Source organism: Prionailurus viverrinus, chromosome D3 (genome assembly GCF_022837055.1).
Source record: "Prionailurus viverrinus isolate Anna chromosome D3, UM_Priviv_1.0, whole genome shotgun sequence".
Taxonomy (NCBI): Eukaryota; Metazoa; Chordata; class Mammalia; order Carnivora; family Felidae; genus Prionailurus; species Prionailurus viverrinus.
The window spans coordinates 69,100,781-69,121,925 of NC_062572.1; the positions used below are offsets into that span (position 1 = coordinate 69,100,781).

At 42.4% G+C, this 21,145-nt stretch overlaps 1 protein-coding gene across 7 annotated transcripts in view; it reads right to left on the reverse strand.

Annotated features, from left to right (window-relative positions):
- Positions 1–10,584: 10,584 nt before the first annotated feature.
- The window catches only part of SMAD2 (SMAD family member 2), an 83,306-nt gene continuing 72,745 nt past the window's right edge, over positions 10,585–21,145 (reverse strand). For all 7 annotated transcript variants that reach the window (XM_047826911.1, XM_047826905.1, XM_047826908.1 and 4 more), the window contains one exon: positions 10,585–19,010. In XM_047826911.1, coding sequence (XP_047682867.1) covers positions 18,887–19,010 — 124 coding nt within the window. In that variant the 3' untranslated portion in view covers positions 10,585–18,886. The remainder of the gene's footprint in view (positions 19,011–21,145) is intronic.

The following is a 21,145-nucleotide window of genomic DNA, read 5'->3' on the forward strand; positions in this document are numbered from 1 at the left end:
GCCACATACCTGTTATTTGGGTGGAGATTTCTTCTTAATTCTTCAACCCAAGAGAACAAGCTACCTACTTCCTTTTGACTCAAGGTCTGAGATACACTTGAACATGGAGAGGAGTGGCCTTGCTGCAGAAAACCTTTCAAAGAGAAGACTGAGTGTAATTTAAATGTGTAATAGAGTTCTATCCCATTTGCCAAAAGCCATCCTAAAGAGGGCTGATACAGTCTGTTAAGTGCTGCTAATTATATAGTGGAAACACATACCCTTGCAGACATGAAGTCAGAGGGCTCCTGTCATCCCGGCCACCCGGACCAGTTCATCTGAGCAAAGTCACAGAGGAGCCACTGGAAAATACTATAGTCAGGTAATCAGCGTGTGTGGGATGGCTTCTTATCCTAGAAAGAAGGTGCCTGGCCCAGGAATACGAGGAACCAAGAAAATTCCAAAGTGCATATACATAAAAAGAAACAAAGTGGCCACCTTTCAAGCCATGTCCCTGTTCATTCCAGAACCTCTTGGGCTTTCTTCTTTTCCACTCCTCCCTCTTCTCTACCACTCACCCCTGCACCCACCTCCCTCCATGGCTCACATCCCCACCGTGCCTCTGCTGTGTTCTCAAGGTCAAATGCTACACCCTCTCTGCCTACGGCAGTCCACCTTCATTACTCCTGCTGAGACCCTATGGCACTTTGTGCCCCAGCCTGTGCTTTCGATCTTCTGATTCCACACTGCTTTATAACCTGTACTGGCTACATCCACGACGGCATTTCAAGACCCTCCCTAGCAGGTAGTGCCTTTCTCCCGGAGGACCCAGAGTGCTAGGCACAAAATCAGTGTTTTGAAAAGACAAGTTTACCCACCAACATATTTGATTTCGAAATGTACATAAAATAACCCCATGGATCAGCAATAGCAGCCATGGCTGAACCGTGAGACTCTCGCACCATCATCCGCGCTCAGAACTGTCTTCCTTGCACGTGAGTCGGGGGATGCGAATCACGGCTTTCTCATGCCCAAACAACTTCTGCGCCTGCCTCGTTCTCTGAAGACAGTAATTACTGACTCAGAGGTTTTTCCTTCGGAATGAGCACTACCATCCCCCAAGGATTGGAGCACCGAGGGGTGTTCGTCAGGACCCCTCGGCAGTACCCACAGCTTCAGCTGAGACCTGTCTAACCTCTAGTCCCCAGGCCCAAATGTACGATAAAGAAGGTAAGAACTACTTGCTGTCTAGCTGGTTTTTGGGGACAGGGTGACAACCACAGAGCCGATGGCCTCCCCCATCAGGCAGCCTACACGGCTGTGAAAGAAACTATCTCTGAAATTCACAGACACGCTTCTGCGCCCTTCAGGGACCACTTCACTTGTACGAGCTAAAATGGGTTGGTCTCCAGTCCTGTCTCTCTACACCGCTCCCACCCCAAATGCACATTTGAAGGCTTGCCAAAACCTGTGATCACAAAAGAGAAAATGAGAACAGCTCATCAGGACGGGATCCCGCGGAAGGCAAAAAAAAAAAAAAAAAAAGTGGGGTTGGGGGAAGCATACCAACATTTCGAGGAAAACAACTTAAAAATTAATGGGCTCTCAGGAAAGGAAGGCATCACAAGAAAATCAATCGGGCTAGGTTTTCTGAGCACCTGTCAGTTGATCAAAAATATTCACTGCCTGCCTGTTATGCATAAGGCACTGCTGGAAATGCTGGAATGGACGCGAAGATGTAGCATATATAAAAAAAGAAACGTTTGGGGAAAACCGATTTTAGCCTCTGCTCTTACGGAGCTTTAACGTAAGAGGTACAATCGAATCTAAACCACTCTTCCTAAAGGCCCCCTGTACATGCATACTCACCGCCAAGTTTCCTTTCTTAGGTGCCCCTGACAGTGTCCCCCAGGACCCCCAGCTGGGTCTTGAAGAACGGATAAATTTGGAAGGCCAGAGAGCTTTCCAAGGCAGAAAGGAGCTCACGATTTAGTTAAATGTCAGGCACGTACAGGCCTACTTAGAATATGATGAAGGCTCTCTCACTGGTATAAACAAATTCTGAAGAGAGTGCTCACAAGGGGCAACAGAGTGAGGGAAGAAAGGGGAAAGGTCTGTGGTGGGGGTGGTATCTGAAGCAGGCTTTGCAGAACGACTAGGGTTACAGCCAGCCGTCAACAGAAGGCTGTTCAAGGCTCTAAGGAAGAACGGAACAGGCAAGCACTGAAGTTCGAAAGAGCAGGTCCAGGGCGAGCATGTCTCTGTTGGGCCAATACTTTGAGAACCTTACAGACCCCGTTTTCCTTGTGGCTGTCTCCCCCATCTGTAGTCTTTCCACTAAAGCTAGGCCATGAAGGTTAACAATGGCAGGAAAGGAAAGGATGTGTACTCGGGCAGTTAACAGTTACTATTTCGCTGTGACCCTTAGGGTCTTGTATGGTTTTGTTCTTCTCTGGCATCTCTAGAAAGATGATAAGGAGTCTCGAAAGTCAGGGTTTATGGAGGATGAAAGGGGAGTGTCAAATTCTAAGGGCCCCATTCCCATACTAAAGGTAAAGTTTGGACGACTCTACGGGCAATTTTACTCTAAGCCACAGACAGGAGGAACTTAGCCCCTATGAGATCTAAGGAGAGCCCCTTTGTTAGGGACAAAGTAGAATGACTCCTAAGGCAGGGAGAGAGATTCAGAAAGGAAGAGTAGGTTGCAAGGAAGTTAAGAACACGTGTGACTGTGCCTTCATTCCTGGGGTCAAACCCCATGTGCGTGCGGGGCAGAGCGGTAGGGATGGAGGGGAGACGGAAGCTACATGGTGGCCTCATGGGCTGCTCTTCCAGGCACAGCCTGGGCAAGGCGGCCAGCACTCAAGAGAAGCGCTGCTTGTGCCTGAGACACATCCAAGCAGCACAGAGGCACTGGCTCACCAATGGTAGAGGGAGCTGTCTAGCTAGTCGGAGAAAATGCTGCCGGCTTCCCAAAGCTTAAGCAGGATGTTCAGGATATCCCCAAGTTCCCACCTCCTCCCCCATCCCCCACCCCCAAAGGCCACGCCGATAAACAGTCTTAGTGTTGGAAAATGGAGACCGTTGAAGGTGAAGACCGTGAGACCAGAGGTGATGACAGAGCTGTGGTCAACAGCAGGACAACGCCAACATGTATGTGAGCAAAAGCCAGGGAGTCACATCACCCAGCACTTTCAGCACTAACAGAGGCCAATGACAGAGACCGCAGCAAGACTGTCCAAGGACCTGCGCGCAAGCCTTGGAGGACCCACTTTCATAACCTCTCCTCTCCCATCTGTTAGATGCCGTCTCGGGGAGGAAAAGAGAAGGGAGGCTCGGCGAAGCTGAGCGTTTATTCTAAGGAGGCAGTCTGAAGCCGGAGACAGACTAAGAGAAGGAGTTATCTCTGATTTGCAAGTTTAAGGCCATCCACCTCTTCCCACCCCCTCCCAAGGCTTGATGGGGCTCCTGAGAGATTTTAAATTAGTGGTATGGAATGAAGAAACTACAGCTTTGTTTGCACAGTCTGAGTCTGAACGTGTGGGAGGTGGGAAAGGAGCAAGGTCTGAAAGCCCACAGGGAACGTGGTCTAACGCAGTGGTTTGCCGGCTGACAATCGCTTCGGGCTTTCTAAAAATGCAGATCCCAGTGTTTCAATTCCAGGCCTACACAGTCAGAATCCTTGGGGAGAGGGGAGGGGTGCGGGGCAAGGAAGCTGCATTTTAACAGCTTTCCTTGTGACTCCAATATGGGAAGCACAAGCACTGATGCGAGCATCAGCCCGGGACAAGATATCCCTTCCTCTGGGTCTGAGGGAAAAGACCAGGGCAGTACCCGAGGGCAACCACGGCAAGTGCAGGTGAGTGCAGTGGGGAGCTGGGACAGGAACCGGAGCTGGCTGGGATCCGCTAGTCTCAATCCACTTGACTACACACAGATGAGACAGGAAGTAGTCATGCAGGTTGCAAGGGAACTTTGTCTTCATTTTCCTGTTGTCTTTTAAAGTGGAGGCTGTGGGCAAAGGGGCACCTGGAATGAAAATCTGAGAAGGAATGTCTGATTGGGAGCACTCTAGACAAGCCGTGCAGAACTAACTAGGTCTCAGAGCACAGGGCTGAGCCCTCCCATAAGACACCTTTTCCTCTGAGCAGGACGCGGTGGTGAGGAGAAAGGCTTTGGAGAGTCACGGTGGGAATCACAGGGGGTCACCTAAGAGATGGTAAAGACACGGTGGGGCTTCTCAGAACCTGGAGACAAGTTCAGCTTCCTTTGAAAATTTTAGCTTCCATTCCACATTTAGTAAAGACCCAAAATACCAAAATACCAAAAATTCTTCAGGGAAGGCAGTAGAGATGGGCTGGAATGGAAGGAAATATAATTTTTTTCAACTGTACCTATGTATTGTTCAGCAGTTGTGGTTTTTTTTAATGAAAAAAATGTTCTTATATAACCATGTAGCTTAAAAAAAAAATACCCAAAGCATCTCACCATCTTTTCAGATTATATGTGAAATGTATAGTATTTCTGAACACACTTATAAGTTGGAAAAAAGACAGATCTTGACTTAACAATTGCCTAAGCAATTTATCAAAACATTAACAAGTAATCGCAAATGTTTTAATGTAACGCTACTGATTCACTTGACATCTTGAATAATCTGTAGGTCCAATACACTTTCTATACTCATTATAATTGAATGCTTAGGGGCGCCTGGGTGGCTCAGTCGGTTAAGCGTCTGACTTCGGCTCAGGTCATGATCTCACAGTTCGTGAGTTCGAGCCCCGCGTTGGGCTCTGTGCGGACAGCTCAGAGCCTGGAGCCTGTTTCGGATTCTGTGTCTCCCTCTCTCTGACCCTCCCCCGTTCATGCTCTGTCTCTGTCTCAAAAATAAATAAATGTTTAAAAAAAAATAAAAAAAAATAATCGAATGCTTAATGATAGCTGATCACTAAAATTCTTTGGTTCCACTGCGCAATTTTAGGATATTTAAGATAAAGGGATATTTGCTGCCAAAAATCCACTAATCAAAGTAGAAGCTCAATTTAGATACATAAAAAAAAAAAAAAAAATCATGCATGAAAAGGATGTCCAAAATGTTTGTATTTAATTTCAAAGCCCAAGTTTTAAGTAAACCAACACAGATCTTTTGTGTTCCTCAAAGCAAGTAAAAAGAAATTATATTAAACGTCCACTATGGCTTGCTGAATGGGTTGATGTATTTTAAGATTTTTCTCAACGACTTTCAATAGCTCTAACTATGCTGTTAGAGAAGCTCCAAACATTTCCTGTTAAATATATATACACATCCAAAGTAAAGAATGGAAAAAAATATACACCAGTGTTTTTCTCGGATTGTTATGATCTGAGTGAGGTTTTTGTTAGGCGGTTCTGTATTTCATAAAAATGGGTATATTAGAGACAACAAAGATGTTAAAAAGTCCCATTCACCGGGTTGCCAGTAAGACTACAAAAAACTTTGGTGTATTTACATGAACGTGGTAATCAAAGGGAGTTGTGTGACCATTAAATGAGTGTGGGGAAGGGGCGCCCATTTAAATATATATTCAAGGAGAAATGTACTCAGTGCTCTGAGAAACCGTGGTAAATAAATGCTGGACACACAAAAGCTGAAGGCTGAGGTCAACTTTACTTTCGAGGGCTACCCAGCACAGCTGTCCCACCAAACAGAAGCTCACTTCCTAACTTCCTGCATCGCAGGGACTCAGCCTCCCCAGACAATGTTTGATACTTGCAATATAGAAACAGGCCACAGATGATTGCAGTGTTTCCTTTTTAAAGATTTGTGTCGGTTACAACATACCGCGATCAGTCAAGCAGATCTTTGCTAAAGCATTAGTCTTGGTGAAGCTCCCCGGAAGCACTCCATGCTTCCAAAACGGCCACCGTGCAGTACGTACAGCAGGGGTGCAGACTGCATCACCACATTTAAGTCCCACAAATGTCTTGGAAGTGGCACTAATGAATGTAAATGTTTATCATTAACATTTCTTCTGAAGGGAATGCTTCCTGTTACCTCATTTGTGAGGTGGATTCTTCTAGCTCTGCACAAGCAAGGCTCAGAGTTGAGCGGGTGTGAATTCCAGTCATGTGATAACGGCGGGAGCAGCGGCGACGATGAACCTACAAGAGCGGACAGAGAACACATTCCTTTGGTTTTAACTCCCCTTCATGGTGTACGTGAGAACAGGCGTCTACTGCATGCTCTGGGAATGAAAACACCCTTGAACCAAACAGACCCCGGCTTGGGATCTCTTCAGCTTCTCCACGTGTTCCAGTCCTCACTGGCAAACAAACAGACCCGTCCGACAACACGAAGCATGGGTGTGGTGGAGTGTGCATTTAGGGCCCCAGTTCTTCATCCTTCCTTGCCCCCCCCCCCCAACCCCCCTCCCCCCAACCCCTTGCCATTTCACTCCGTGGTGACTTTCTGCTCTGAGCTCAGCCCTGTGGCTTGCTTCTGGGGAATGCTGGTCAGCATAAAGGAGGCAGACCTGAAAGGGGCTTTGTGGCCTTGGGTGCTGGTGCTGCCCTCGGCCACCTCCACACAAACATGCTTGGGCCGGCTGATGGAGGAGGACAGGAACATAGAAGGGCTGAGTTGCCCCAGGCAGGGCCGACTTGCCTTGAGGTGAGCCAGGCAAGACCAGAAGTGCCCAGATGCCCGGCCCCGAATCACTGATCAAACTCCTAAACTAAATAAATGTTTACTGTTGCATGTCACTGGACTTTTGGGGTTGTTACACATCACTTGGGTGGCAAGAGAGAATTGCCTCGCTTGACACCTCGGAGTGTGACATGTCTCCCAACTTTTCCGAGAGAAGGAGGATCCGGGAGTAGAGACCTCACAGTTACCCTCCCCTCTCCTGCACACCATGAAGATTCAGTCATCTATCACCGAGCACCCACTTTGGGCTAATCCCCATAGGCACTCTGAAAAGTCACTTCCTCACTTCAGGGAATCTGAGGAAACGAGGAATGCGAGGCAGTCTGATGACATGACGTATCTAACGTCACCATAAATTGGCAGAGTCAGGGCCCAAACCCAAGACCTAGTGCCATTTCCCATTACATCAGAAATGATCACCAAGGCTTCAAACTAGCAGAATGGTACTCTGTCCAAAGTCATCAAAGACAGAAAAAGTTTGTTTAAAGAACACAAGTGAGTTTTTATTCCATCATCCAAGATAACTGAAGTATTTGACCATGACAGCAGTTCACCCTTACTCAGCATTCTTGTTGCCTCAATGGCCCTTAGGATAATGCTATTCCCAGCTGAGAAACACCCAGACGACCTGAGACTAAATCATATAGATGCCCTATTTCCCAGTTTTATCTTAAAGGATTTTACGTTCAACCTCCCTCTTCTTCAGCCAATCACTAAATATGTAAATTGTATATATGAAGATCAGCTGTTGCTTGGTGGGAATACTAATTAGGGAAAAATACCCCGCGTAAATATAAATTAGGGAATAGCGGAAACATAACATATGCACCAATTCTCAAAGGCAGTCTCTTAAAGAATGTAGTAACAGGCCAGATCCTAGGACATCACCCCTGTTTGTGATTTCAGGCCTTACAAAATATGCAAACAAATCCATTACATATTGTAAGATAAGGCAGTTTTCTGGGGGCTTACGTGCAGGTTTTAGGGGCAGAACGGGAAAGGGGGGGGGGGGACAGGACACAGAGGAGAAAGAAGCTGACATTGGCAGATGAGGATTGCACCACGAGGGAAATTGTACAGACATTGCTAGAAACTCCAAATTTAGTTTGCCAAATCTAGCTTGACTTTATTAGCATATTTGATTTCATATGTATGTAAAATTTAAGCACCTGGATACTGAAATGGTAAGAGATGCTTTAGTTTAAAGGTAGTTAAGCTTTTAGAGTGTAACATTTTGTCAGTGGTTGTCATTTGAGTTTAAAGACTGAATTTCCTCTGCTGCGTACTTCCTTTATACAAGAATCTTGCAGTGGAAAAGTCCCCTTTGACAACTTCAGAGCATAGGAAGAAACCACAGTGGTTTGCAGGCCGCTAATTCCGTTACAGATGAAAGCATTCAATTATCTCTATAAAACTCAATTCCTTAGAAAATGTGTTTGTGATCAACGCAGTACGTTTTCAAAATGTGGTGCTACCACATGCTATTATTCAAGATTTCGATTTAAAAGTTGGAACGATGTAGTTTGTGGTTCTTGGGTAAAACGAAGACACCTCATCTGTTTTTTCAATATGAAAGTAGTCTCAATATAAAAAGGCAACCTAGAATACTTTTATTCCAGATGTTAAGCTAGGCTTGTTTAAATCTTTGTTTTTAGCCACCGCAGCCCAAACATAGTTAAAAACTGCAATCATTTAGAAGGTCATCATTAGCATTAAAATCTTATTTACATGGCATGTATATTTGAAAGTGTGATCAAATATAGTCTAGAGATAAGGTAGCTCATGAATAAAACTTGAACAAGACTTAAAATCAGAGTAAACTCTAGCTTAAGTTCAAGACAGGGGATCTCAATGGAGAATTCCTGTTGGGCAGTGGTTAAGGCCTCTCTGATGATTGCTACTTTTTGTCAGAAAAACCTACATACACACAACATTCCGCATAAAATCCCAGAGGGTTCTCTAGATTAATAATCTCCAGCTGTACGTTGAGCAAAAAGTTGTTTCGGTTAACACACACACACACACACACACACACACACACACACACACACACACGAATGTGTTTCAACTCCCCATGCCCAAACAAGCAGCCCATACTTGGCCAGGGTTATGTTGGGTATTCTCCTATCCTTTGCGACGTCCCGCTTTCGTGCACAAAGTCACAGGCAAGAGTTTGGCTCCAAGACCTCATTTCGAACAGCTTCTCAAGTCCTCTCCATCCGTCCACATCCAGCGCATCCTTGAATATTGTGTTTAGACGGTATTTTGTCCATTCTCTTACCGCACATCATTCAGAAGCAACTTCTTCCTCCTCCGGGGTCATCTTTCCTAAATTACTTTCAAAACTTTTTAAGCAATCTTATTACTGGATAGCATTAAGGTAGGTGAAGAGGCAGCCAACAAAACTATCGAAGACAGAACACAGAAGCGGTGGCCAATCCCTATCTCAAACTCCATTTATCCCATAACCAACCGTAAGGTCACGTAGCTTGCATTGGAGCACAGAAACACAAGGTTTGTTTGCAGCTTCCTAAAGGCAGGCTTAGTCTGTGGTTGGTTATCACTGAACTTGTTACGCATTAAGTCTGATTCAACGTTCTTGCCTTCTAGTAATGTGGTTGATTTTGGAAATGTCTTCCTATGTGCAAGCCAACATGACATTCGCTTTTACACAAAATAACCATCAGCTAAACCGATTCTACACGTTTCCATACCTATTTTATCAGAGCAGAAAGTAGCTTTTATATATGCCTTTGTTCTTTGGGATTCCTACATTGGTGAACTATTCATTTTCAGGTCGGGCTCATCTTTATATTGTGATGAAGAGGAGGAAAGGAAGCTGGACAACTGCACGGGACAAGTATGTTCTTGAGTAGCAGATGAACACGGTCTTCACCCTTGGATGTATCAGGTGCTTAAAATGACAGCACTCGAATACATCATTTTGATAGTAAAAGATCTGCTTCCCAAACTAAGGGGCTTTCAATCTATTTTGAAGCAAGGGCGGGGGGGAGGGGAAAGGATTTGTCAAATGGTGATAAAGCCCAAACATACAACATACTCCTCCCCTACTCTTCAGCCCTTTGGTGAGCATGTGCAATTATGGAGACTAGGGTAATTATGGAAATCTCCCAGTGCAGACAACCAGTGTCACTAACAGGTTAATGAGCCAGGAACGTTCCCAGGGTGAGGTGACAATGGAAAATGATCTTCTCCTGCCGTCTGTCTAGTGCAGTGATGTAGTTAATGCTGGAAGATTCCTTTCACGTGGTTTATAAAGTTCCATGGAGTAGCAATTTAAGTAGGATTTGTTTAAATAGGTTTCTACTAATTCAAGATTGTTGATGGAACCATGCTAGTTCCTAGACTGTTCAATGCCAAGCAGAGTAGCACGTACTTCCGCTTGTGAAATCCCTTTTGTTACATCCTAAAGCGCGTCTGTCTTAAATGATTTGAAGAAAGCAGTCTGCTAACCAGAAGTATTGATTCATCCTAGGAGCTGAGCTCTTGCAAGGCACAGAGGAATTGGCTCATCTAAAAAGTTTTTAGCATTTTCAATTATTTTGTGACACTATAGCTAATTATGAGTAAGCTGTGGCTCTTTTTTCAATGGAATCTTGCTTAAAAGGGTTTTGTTGTTGTTGTTGCTAGGAGTACATTTTGAGAGTAAATGTGAATTTCCCCTTCTAGTCTGTTTTATTTACAGCAGTTGATACATATTGGAGATCATTAGTTTGGCATAAGCAGGCTCTGAAAGAAACTAAACCGTGTAACTTACCGGCACTGGGGGGTATGTGTTATGGGTGTGCTGTGGGGTGTAATATCAAGCAGTATGTATCTGTCTGCCAGGGGAGTAGAATAAACTTTTTATATAGCACAAAACTTAAAGAAAAAGATGAACTCTTCGTATCATACTGCCATTATGTGAAACACACAATTTTTTTTTTTGTTTCCATATAATTTAGGGCATGGACAGCAAAATATAATCCCAAGAAAGATCAGTTTAAGTTAAAATCAACTAAAACAATTAAGAATTAGTCCCATAATAACATGGTAAACAACTCAAATGGCTTTTTTTCTTTAATGCTAGGAAAAATGTTCACCTTTCAATGGTGAAAGTACTGTTAACACAGGTAGAGAGCAAACAAGGTAAAAAGTGAGAGCACATACAGACACACACAAATATATATAAAAATTGACCAGAAATCACAGGACATTTAAGCAATGTTTTCTTAAGTAGAACTATTTTTTTTTTTTGTACTTTAAATAGACTAAAATATTTGGTGTGGGCGAGGGGAAGGAAATCAGTATTTCACAATTTTAACTTGAAAACCAGCTGCAATAAAGCCTCAGCTCATCGTTTAAAAAAGAAAAAAATGGAACCACATCATACTTTTGACAACCATAGGATTAAAGCTTACAAAGAACACACCTACCATCTACATCACAGTGCACAGAGGACGCAGGCTCCGAGGACTACCACAGGGAAACGACGACAGACTGCATCCCTCATATGTTGCATTACAAAATTAATGCTGTATTAGAAAAATCTCACCTCCCGTGCTTGGCGTTCTAGCTGGTAAACACCTGAGGGGTAGGGGGCTACCAAAACTGAGGGCACCGCTCAGTCTGGATCCGGACACCCACTTTCTTCCCCTGCCATTGGCCGATGCGATGCATTTAGTAATCTCAATACAACAGTCACTGAGAATCAACACTACGTCCTGGCCTCTTGAGCAGGACAGTCTGCAGAATGTAGCAGAGGCTAGAGCATCCAAGGCCGTATTTTCTCTCAAGCGAGAAGAAATCCACAATACCACTCAGTTTTCTCTTACTGTGAACCATGTAAATTTCAGATTCGCTTTAACCCCATAAAGACATGATTTGTACTTCCATATACACACAGGTTCTGAGGAACTTAGCTATCTAGTTGCCTCTTCTGTTTCATTAGCCCCCTGGTTACCTTCCCTGGATTACTAAGTGTGAAGTGTCACCACCACGTTGGTGCCATTTGCTGTTCTTTGTTATGAATCTCACATTCCGTCCACAGTAGTAAGTGACTGGAGGACACACATCCAAGTATCAGCAATGTTGACAAGCCCTAAGGCAGCTGAACTTAACTGTAACCATCACAATGTTTTAGGGAGTGAGGGTTAGTCGTAAGAACACCTAGGGTGACAGTTCTTCCCGGTGCACCCAGGACTTTCCCAGGTTTGGAACGGAAAGTCCTGCATGCAGGGAACACCTCAGTCCCAAGTGTCCCAGGGCCGTCGGTCACACTGAGAACACCACTCACTCTTCCCCTTGTATCCCTACGTAAAAGGTAAGAATTTTCAAGATCATAAAGCTACCTATGAGGACGTCAGCTCAAAAAACACTTTTAGGGCATTGCTAATGGCAAGCTCCTAGAAGTCCATGGATTCTTTATTTAATGGCGTCCATTATAAGAACAGTTGGTGGTACCTAAGCAAATTAGTGGTCAGTGTACAAAAGTTCATTCTTGAAACCTGTTTTCAGACAAATCCTCTAAAGCTTCTTCTCGTTTGGTCCAGTTATATAGTATTTCACTGAATCTTTCTGAGATTTTCAGAGCTAAATGAATAATTCAGTTTTATATGTCTTTTCATTTTCTTTTTTTAGGTGAAAACACTCTTTGCCAACTATTTCCCACATTCTTGCTTCATATATTGAAAAGACTGCCAACTGGAGATACTCCCCTCAGATTACAAAGGCCCGGAATTGTTACTTTTTACAGCGTTCTGCCAGAAGGTCTGGCCTTGGGAAGTGATGGCAAAGAGTATTCTCAGATATGAACATTTTTATTTTGCCTACAACGCTGTGATCTAGTTCAACAACTGCACATCTGCTTTCGGCGTAATCTCTAGTTTTTCTTGTTTTGCCCTCTTGTGCAAAAATGGTTCGTGTCACAGCTTCACTATCGCTAATAAAAAGATATAAATATTTATGCCTTAAATGTCAGGGTCAGAGAAGCAACAATGAAGCCTGAGGTAAAGTTGGTCTAAAAAGTGACCAATTTGGGTTCTGCGTCTTGCCAAGAAACAGGATTTTTAAAATTAAATCTATGCAGATTACCTACTTGCTACATGTGATGATTTCCCCCAATTTAAATTAATCTGTGTGTATGGTAGTTACACAAACCAACAAATGACTACATTCTTAAAGCAGGTACATACATTCACCAGAAAAGCACCCTATTCTCACCAATGTACTCTTTTGTTTGAACAATCCAAGAACGTGAATAATAAGACCGACATATTTCTTAAGGGACTTACTGAAAAAAGGAAAATGAAAATCTCTTTGGAAGAGACTTTTAGTAAGACTTCTATCCCTACAGACAGATGCTGAGAATCAACTTTCTGCTACGGCATTGTAAAGGGTAGAACTTAATATAGAACCAGAAATATGGCAAGTTATCTAGTGACTAACAGTGTAAAATAGCCAAAAGCTTTAAAGCCACAGAGAGAAAGAAGAAAAATGGAGTGTGAAACGCAAAATACATAATGAAGTATTTTTTGAGGTCTAAGACTTCACTTTTGTTCTTATATCAGTATATTATGGATTTCATGGTTCAATGAATGATCATCTTTAATTAGAAATAGGAAGTAAATCCTTAACTTCTCACTGAACATTCTGGAGAAACAAAGAGCTTTCTTTCTTTTTTTTTTTGAAGGGTAGGAGAAGATGATTTTGCAGGATTTTTTTTGGAGAAAAATCTATACGTCCTTTGTGTGGTGCTAACGAATCCTTCTCGCTCCCATCAACAGCAGCATTATTCTTCCAAGGGCCCTTCTGTCTCCACCAGTGCTTGAAATGTGTGGTCTATTACAGATCTCATGGCAGCAAACCAATGGACACTGAAGTTAACTTAGGCTAACACACTCTGGTCAGGAGTCTGTGAATCAGAGAGGACCCAAAGAACTTTGGAAAATCCATTTCTGTTGAGCACAGCTAAGAAAGTCAGGTCTGAACCACCTTCAGGCTGCCCTTAACTACAGGAGAACTTAACTTGGTAGTGCTACCTCCCAGGTATCTTAAGCAGCTCAGCAATCTTAAGCTAAGATGAAAACAGGGGATGGCAATCTGACACTTAAAAAAAAAAGTTAACCCTACTCTAGTACCTTCCAGAGACCACTGGACGTATAATAATTTAATCAATGGGTGTCTATTGTAGTTTTACTTGATGTTAAAGAATTCCAGTTATGATTCTTCATTATCAAGCTGCCTAAAAATGGCATACTAACCGAACCGCCAATCAGGACTCTGGCAGAATAAATAAATTACTCCGAAGGTCTGAAAAGAAAATGTCTGCAAGCAAATTAAGGAACTCTCAGTGAGATCTGAGATTTAAACAACAGAATTACTCTGTGATGCTAAAATGTAAGCAGATAAATGACCCCTACTGTTAAGGTTTTCCTAGGAGTGTGTATGTATCTATAAATCCATACACACACACAATAGAATTTATTTCCTACTAAAAAGATTTAAGGCAGTTATGCTATATATAAAGTTAGCTATAATATCCAAGATAAAACCGTTCCTATTCAAAAAATTACAAGAAATTATTCAAGAAATTAGACAAGTTCTTACCATAAAGGCTATCATGAGGCTGTCTATATCTAGTATAGCTGACGTTTCCTGGTTGAGGCTCCAAACACAGGAATTCCACTCCAAGAGATGATTTGTCCCTCAATCCCCACACATAAAAGGTAGTCTGAACACATAAAATATTCATGAAAGCTTGAAAAGACATAAAAGGAACTCAACAGTAGGATTCTGACCACCTCTAGAGACCACTCACTATCGTCATTACTCTTGATCGTACTAACAACAACCCAATACGCTCCAAGGTGGAAATGGGCTGGTATTAGAGGAAAATCATTGGCTGCAACTGCTGGAAAAGTTCCTAATCCTAAACATAATTTAAAATAGAATCTGTAATTCATGCTATTTACTAGTCACAGAGACATTTAACTGGAGAGAATTTCTCAGCCATCTGTTAAGATTTAAGTGATTGACCAACTGGAACAACATCAACCTTCATGGTGAATTAGGACCCTGGGTATGAAAAGCACCATCGTTTTTGGTCTTTAGTAAAGGTCAATGGAGAGAAACATTCTGATGTCTGCAGATAAAACATGGTTGGCAAGAGGGCAGCCAGCAAGACCACTAGGGATACGTTCTGTCATGAGAAAGGGAGGAAGGATACAATTCAGTTGATGAATTATCAAGAATTTAGCAGAGTAAAGCTCATGAAGGAAAGAAACTGGCCAAAAATTTGTCACGTCTGAATGCTGGTGAGTTGGATCAGAGTAAGAGAAAAGATCACATGTTGCTTACGTCCACAGACTACCTAGTTATCTACAGAGACAGAGGAGATGGTGTGGAAGGGGGTAGTCTGTGAAATTATCATGTACAGCCATGAAAGCAAGTGGACATAAAGGCAAATTTTAAGCAAAGTGAACATTCTCTTGTGTTACTTTATAACTCACCATCAACCAGACTGGGGAGGGTGCTGATTACTGAATAAATGCTCAAAAGCATTTTTGCGGGGGGGGGGTGGGGGGGGGCGTGGGGGGGGGGCGGGAAGACAGATCTTAAAGGTGTATTTGGACATCTTTTGGAAGAGGTAGAGAAACCAACTGGGTATATATAATCCTTTCCTTGATTTCAATTAGCAAGAGACCAGACTGATTGTTCTTCACCTTCAGTGTCTTAGTCTTCATTAAAACTGACCTAAAAGGCACAAATAAACTGAAATTAAAGTAATTTTAACAAAGGAGAAAATCGGACACATTTAAAGGCAGAAGAATCAAGCAAAGTTGGATATGGTTTAAAGTTAAACAAACAAACTAGGTATTAAACAATTTGCAATTATATACTTGGGATACAGAATTAAGAGTACAGAATACGAATATTTAGCTTTTGAGAAAAATTAGGCAGTTTTCCTTCTGGCAAAGTGGCAGGTCCTGAGAGAAGGAGTAACTCCACAGCTTGAGGGCCAGGACTAAATCCCAGTCATCTTTTCATTACTGAGCACCTTCCACCGTGGCTGGATAAAGAGCAGACATCAGTAAATGTTCACAGAATGAATGGATAGCATACTGTATAATTAGTATAACTGGCGTAGCTCAAACCAAATCAGGAAGGTTCCCTGAAGTAGGAGAAAAGAACACAGGCAGGGTTGTTCCAAAAAAGTGGGCCGAAGTCCAGTCATGTGTTCTAATCCTAAACAGTGCTTACACAGACTTTTCAACTTTTTTTTTTTAAAGCGGTGAAACTCTTTTTTAAAAAGAAATCTATAATAGAACTCCATTATAGGATAAAAATGAAGCTGCCACTGGTTAAACCAAAGTCAGTGGGAACATCACCAGCCTCTGATTCCCTACGACGTCTCTCTATGGACTCTGCTGTGCAAACCACCATTCATCTTAGAAATGTGACAGAAAATATGTTCACTCAGTTCTCATGTGAAACAGAGAAAATTACCGGCGCTGTGGAGGGGGAATTCTAAATAATGTTGCTAACTTAAATAAAGACAAAATTCAACAGACAGGAGAACTTATCACTCAGAAGAATGAAAACAACCCCAATGAGGGGGGGGGGGGGGGGCAGGGAACCAACAAAAATTAGGCCGCAGCAGACAAAACAGAATGTAAACACAGCATCTCCTTAAAAAGCACGTAAAGTCATCGCACACCAACAGAGTCAACTGCCCGACAGGTGCAAGGTCCCAGTACTACAGGTATTTCCAAAGAGCTGAGTCTCAGTTTCATGTTGCAGAGAAGAATCCCAACACGGTTGTAGAGATGCCATCACTCCTGAGACGCTAGAGCTGGCACTGCTCCACTTGAAACATCGGCGCAAGAGTAGCTGATTACCAGGACCTTCTACCACTTTCAAGGTTGTTCTCTGTCCCTGGAACTGCTCCCCAACATCACCCCAAGCTCTCAAGTAAGCTCAACTCTTCCAAAGGGGCAGAGGCTGGTCTGGGTTATCTCCAGCCGGCCTGACAGTGGTCACACCTGAACACACGAAGCCATCTATCACAAAGTAAGGCCACCCTCCACTCTTAGAAATTACAGAACCCTTCTGATCCTCGAGTTTGGATCTGTGCAGAGACTTCTACATAAGCATTAATACTTAATAGTGAGTTTCCTTCAAAATGAGCCTTTGCATTTGACGTCGTTCTCTTGGCCAGGAAGGCCGATCTCCCTGGCTCCCCGCCATGGCTTACTCCCTTCTCACATCAAATGTCAGCTCGAGCATCACTTCCTTAGAGAAGCCTTCCCTGCCATGCTCTACCACAGTACCCTGTTTATCTCCTTCATAGACACATAAGCTCATTAAGCGTCACAGTAACTGATGTCTCAGCCAAGGCAGGGACCAGATTTGTCTTGTCCACCTTTACCCAAGGCAAAGAAAGTTCCTGGCACACGTAACAGGTGAACAGTAAGTATTCGTTGAAAGAATAAAAAATTACCATACCAGGTTTACATGAACACATACATGTACGCACAAATACAGGAAAATGGGGGAATATCTAATAGAAACCAATCAAATACTGAGAGCCCTGAAAAGGATACCTACAGAGACAGCTAAATATGCTTTCAAAGAACAAGTACCAAAGGTGTCTATCTTCAAAAATATGAAAATTTACTAGAAGGGGGTCAGGAGTGGCTGTTTCCCACTTCTAAAGAGATGCAAACAAGAACTGTTTAAACTGCAGACTTAACATTAGACATAAGGATTATCTGCTGCTGCATGGACTACAAACAGAGCGTCTGGAACCTCCTCTCATGGCAGAGCATAAAACGTCAGCGGGTATAATAGTCAACCACATTTTCAGGATTAGTTAAGAACACCTCCGACTGTAGGTAATTATAAGCTAAAAAAGCTTGCTAAACTGCTTCTCCCCCAATTTTTAAAATTCTCAATTCACAATTAGGTAAAATAACACTTTATAAATTTAATACAACATACTTTAAAAACAAATGGCCCTTATCTGCTGATCATACCTCAGCATCACTTTTGTGGGTATTGTGCAGAAGCAATTACATTTACAAAAAGGTCCATTTCATAATACAACCTGGTAACTAAATCACACGAAACTCAAAGAGCCCTAGGTCCGCTATTGAAGTATTTTAAAATAGCTTTTAAAAAAGAGTGTTTGTATCTAGAGACTGGCTTTAAAAAAAAAAAAAAAAAAAAAAAGGATAAATACAGTGAAATAATTGTAGCATATCCCTGAAAACAATTATACTGCCATTTGCGTTTTTATGAGGTGCAAGGATAAATCACCAGACTGCTTGGTTACGCAAGTCAATTACTATCTGTTGAAATTCGCTGCAAGACGGAGGGGTTTATTCCATATGAATTCGCACTGTGCCCCAGAATTAACTGGTGCTGGCAGTATCAGTGCCACCATTTTAGTGATGGATGTCATGCTACACAGTTTTGGTATCAGGGCAAAAGCGGGAACGGAGAAGAGGTCTGGAAAGATTTTCTGCAAAGTTTCGTTACAGTGAGATTTAGCAGTAAGTAACACAAAAAAAATGACTGTTTAAGACCCACTGAACACATTAAGGTCAAGGATTTCAAAAGTTAATCCACTTTTCTTCCCCCAAGAGTTTATTTTTGGTAAAAGGCAGAAAAATTAGTTTTTCTACAAGGGAAATCTGCTTCTAAATGATAATTTGAAAATCTTGATATATATTATATATTAAAAAAGACACACAAAAATAACGGAGAAGTGGGAATAACAGATTAGGTACTGTAACTTTATAAAGGCTTGCCTAAATCAAGAAGCAGCACACACACACCTAATTTCTGCAAACTAAAAATGTATATAAACAGCACAATACTGTGATACTGGATCATGATACATTACCTGTACACATAACTACTACTGTTATTAATAAACCTTTGGGACACTCAGTTTTATGCCCAACAAGACATCAGTCAAGTCTTTAAAATCTTCTCTTTCTCCTTTATGGGCGGGTATTTCTAGACACTAATTTTCCCATCTAATATTCGAATATAGGAAACCGATTCCACAAGGTGCTTTAATTGACGAGGCCTCAAGTGCTGTTTTCTCTCTGGAATTTTTGGACAGTAAACAGTCCGTGGGGACCACACACAAATACTATGACAGAAGAGTTGTTACATTAAGTCTTTTGATGGCGCTTGACTGGTGCCGAAGCTTTAGGACATGCTTGAACAACGCACTGAAGGGGATCCCATCTGAGTTAACACTTTGTCCAACCACTGCAGAGGCCCATTCAGATGAAGTTCGATCCAGCAAGGAGTGCTTGTTACCGTCTGCCTTCTATTTAAGAGAATACAAGAAAATAATTATGAAGTGAAAAGAACATGGCTATGTTTAGTTAGCTACATGCATTAAGAATTCAGATAAATTAAAAGGCTGTATATACTAAAACCTACATCCTTTTGAACAAGCATTCAGTCTGGATAGCGATTACTTTGAAAACGATTTAATCCTCAAAGTCTAACAAAATACTTCTAACGACTTTTTATTTTTTTATTTTTGCTTTTAAAGAGATGAACAAAAACATCCTTTTCTCTTCAGATTAAAATTAGGAGGGTGACCTATTTACCATCCAAAATGAGACACCTTTAAGAGGAAATCAGGGGTGCTTGGGTGGCTCAGTTGGTCAAGCATCCAACTTCCGCTCAGGTCATGATCTCACAGTGGGTTCGAGCCCTGCGTCGGGCTCTGCACTGACAGCTCAGAGCCTGGAGCCTGCTTCAGATTCTGTTTCCCTCTCTCTCTCTGCCCCTCCCCCGCTTGCGCGCGCGTGCACTCTCTCTCTCTCTCTCTCTCTAACTCTAAAAAATAAATAAATATTAAAAAAAAAAAGTGAATGTAGTCACTATTAATAACCATGCTAGGACAAGAGACTCCAACCAGAGTGCCCCCAAGCAAACCAGAATATACCTTACTTACTATTCAACCATAGAACACAGGATATTCAAATACCAAAGAAAGTCTAAATGGAACAGGGCTCAAATTTCAAGTATACCAACACAAAACAGAATTCTGACCTAAGCTTATCACAGAATGTTAAGAGTTGGAGTTCAGCTTTTCCCTGACAAAGCCAAAGAAAAACATCCCTGTTAGAAACATCATGTAGGCTTTTAATAAGAAACACCTCTAGTACTTCAACATAATGGGAGACTCTGGGAATTACAAATTGTTCAATGACATCCTGTCACTTGCACATACTGATTTTAGTTCTTATTTATTATACACAGTAAGTTGGTGAGTCTGCTTGCTTCTTAGCAGGACAGCCCTTCAAACATGGGAAAAGGTCATTATCAACTCTTCATCTCCAAGCGACACATGCTCAATGAATTTAAAACTGTATTTCAAAGGATGTGGTTTTCTGTAGCAGATGGTGTCAGTGCCCCACTAGCACCTTTGGATTTTTCAGTGTTCTCTAGCCAACTTCCAATTGCATGTATCTGAATTTCGGTGCCTGAGAACTTCTCTGCTCTGGCCACACGTGTATCAGACCACAAGTGCTAGGAAACTAACCTCCCTGGAGCAGCCCTCAACCAATGACAGGGGGGTTGGCATTTAAATGTCCAGTTTCCTTTCCTTCTGGGTCAGATAATTCTGTACGTTCGTTACTATTTCCCAAGTTTCCCTGGCGGAAAAAGCTCTAATGACCCACCCAACATAGTAGATGGCTTAATAATGGTATTGGCCGCCTTCCCTCCCCTACCTCACTTCCCTACTTCCTCCTTCCTTACCAGTGTTTCCTCCATTTCCTGAACAAACTCCTTGCATTTGAATCCTTGTCTCAGGGTCTGAGACGTACACTAAGACATGTTGATATGTGATCATTCCTAAAACATGACACACGGAACACAATACAACAGTCTCAAATCTGATCTGCACAGACTCAGTGTCTTATTTTGACTTAGATACTACATTTTGGTCGATGCAGCCTAAAACTGCACTGGCACATTTCACAAGTTCACTCACGTTATCCAGGAGGCAGAGGCAGGACTGACCCTTCTTCATTTTCCCCTCTGTTCTCTGTTGTTCTTCACATAAAGCTTCCCCTGCCTTCTATCTCTCCCTCAGATCAGGCATTCTGCAGGGTTTTGCCAGGATCCCTTTTAATTTTGATCCCGTCATTTGTGGACTTCTGGGTATTTCTCAGTTTGTTTTGAATCAGATCATTCATTACTAGATTAGTTTAACCTTAGGGAATAATTCTTAATCCAGGTCACCGAATGGGAAGTAAGTAGGTTTAAGAAGGTTGTCACTATACGTATTTGGGCACAGAAATGCACCCAAGAACTTCTTTATCCCCCTATTTACTCACTTCAGTATCAATCCACTGAGCTCAGGTATATTTCTCAATTAAGTATCAATTCTTTGCACATCTGTATTTCCTGTTCACAATACTTCCTGATTTTTTTTTTTTTTTT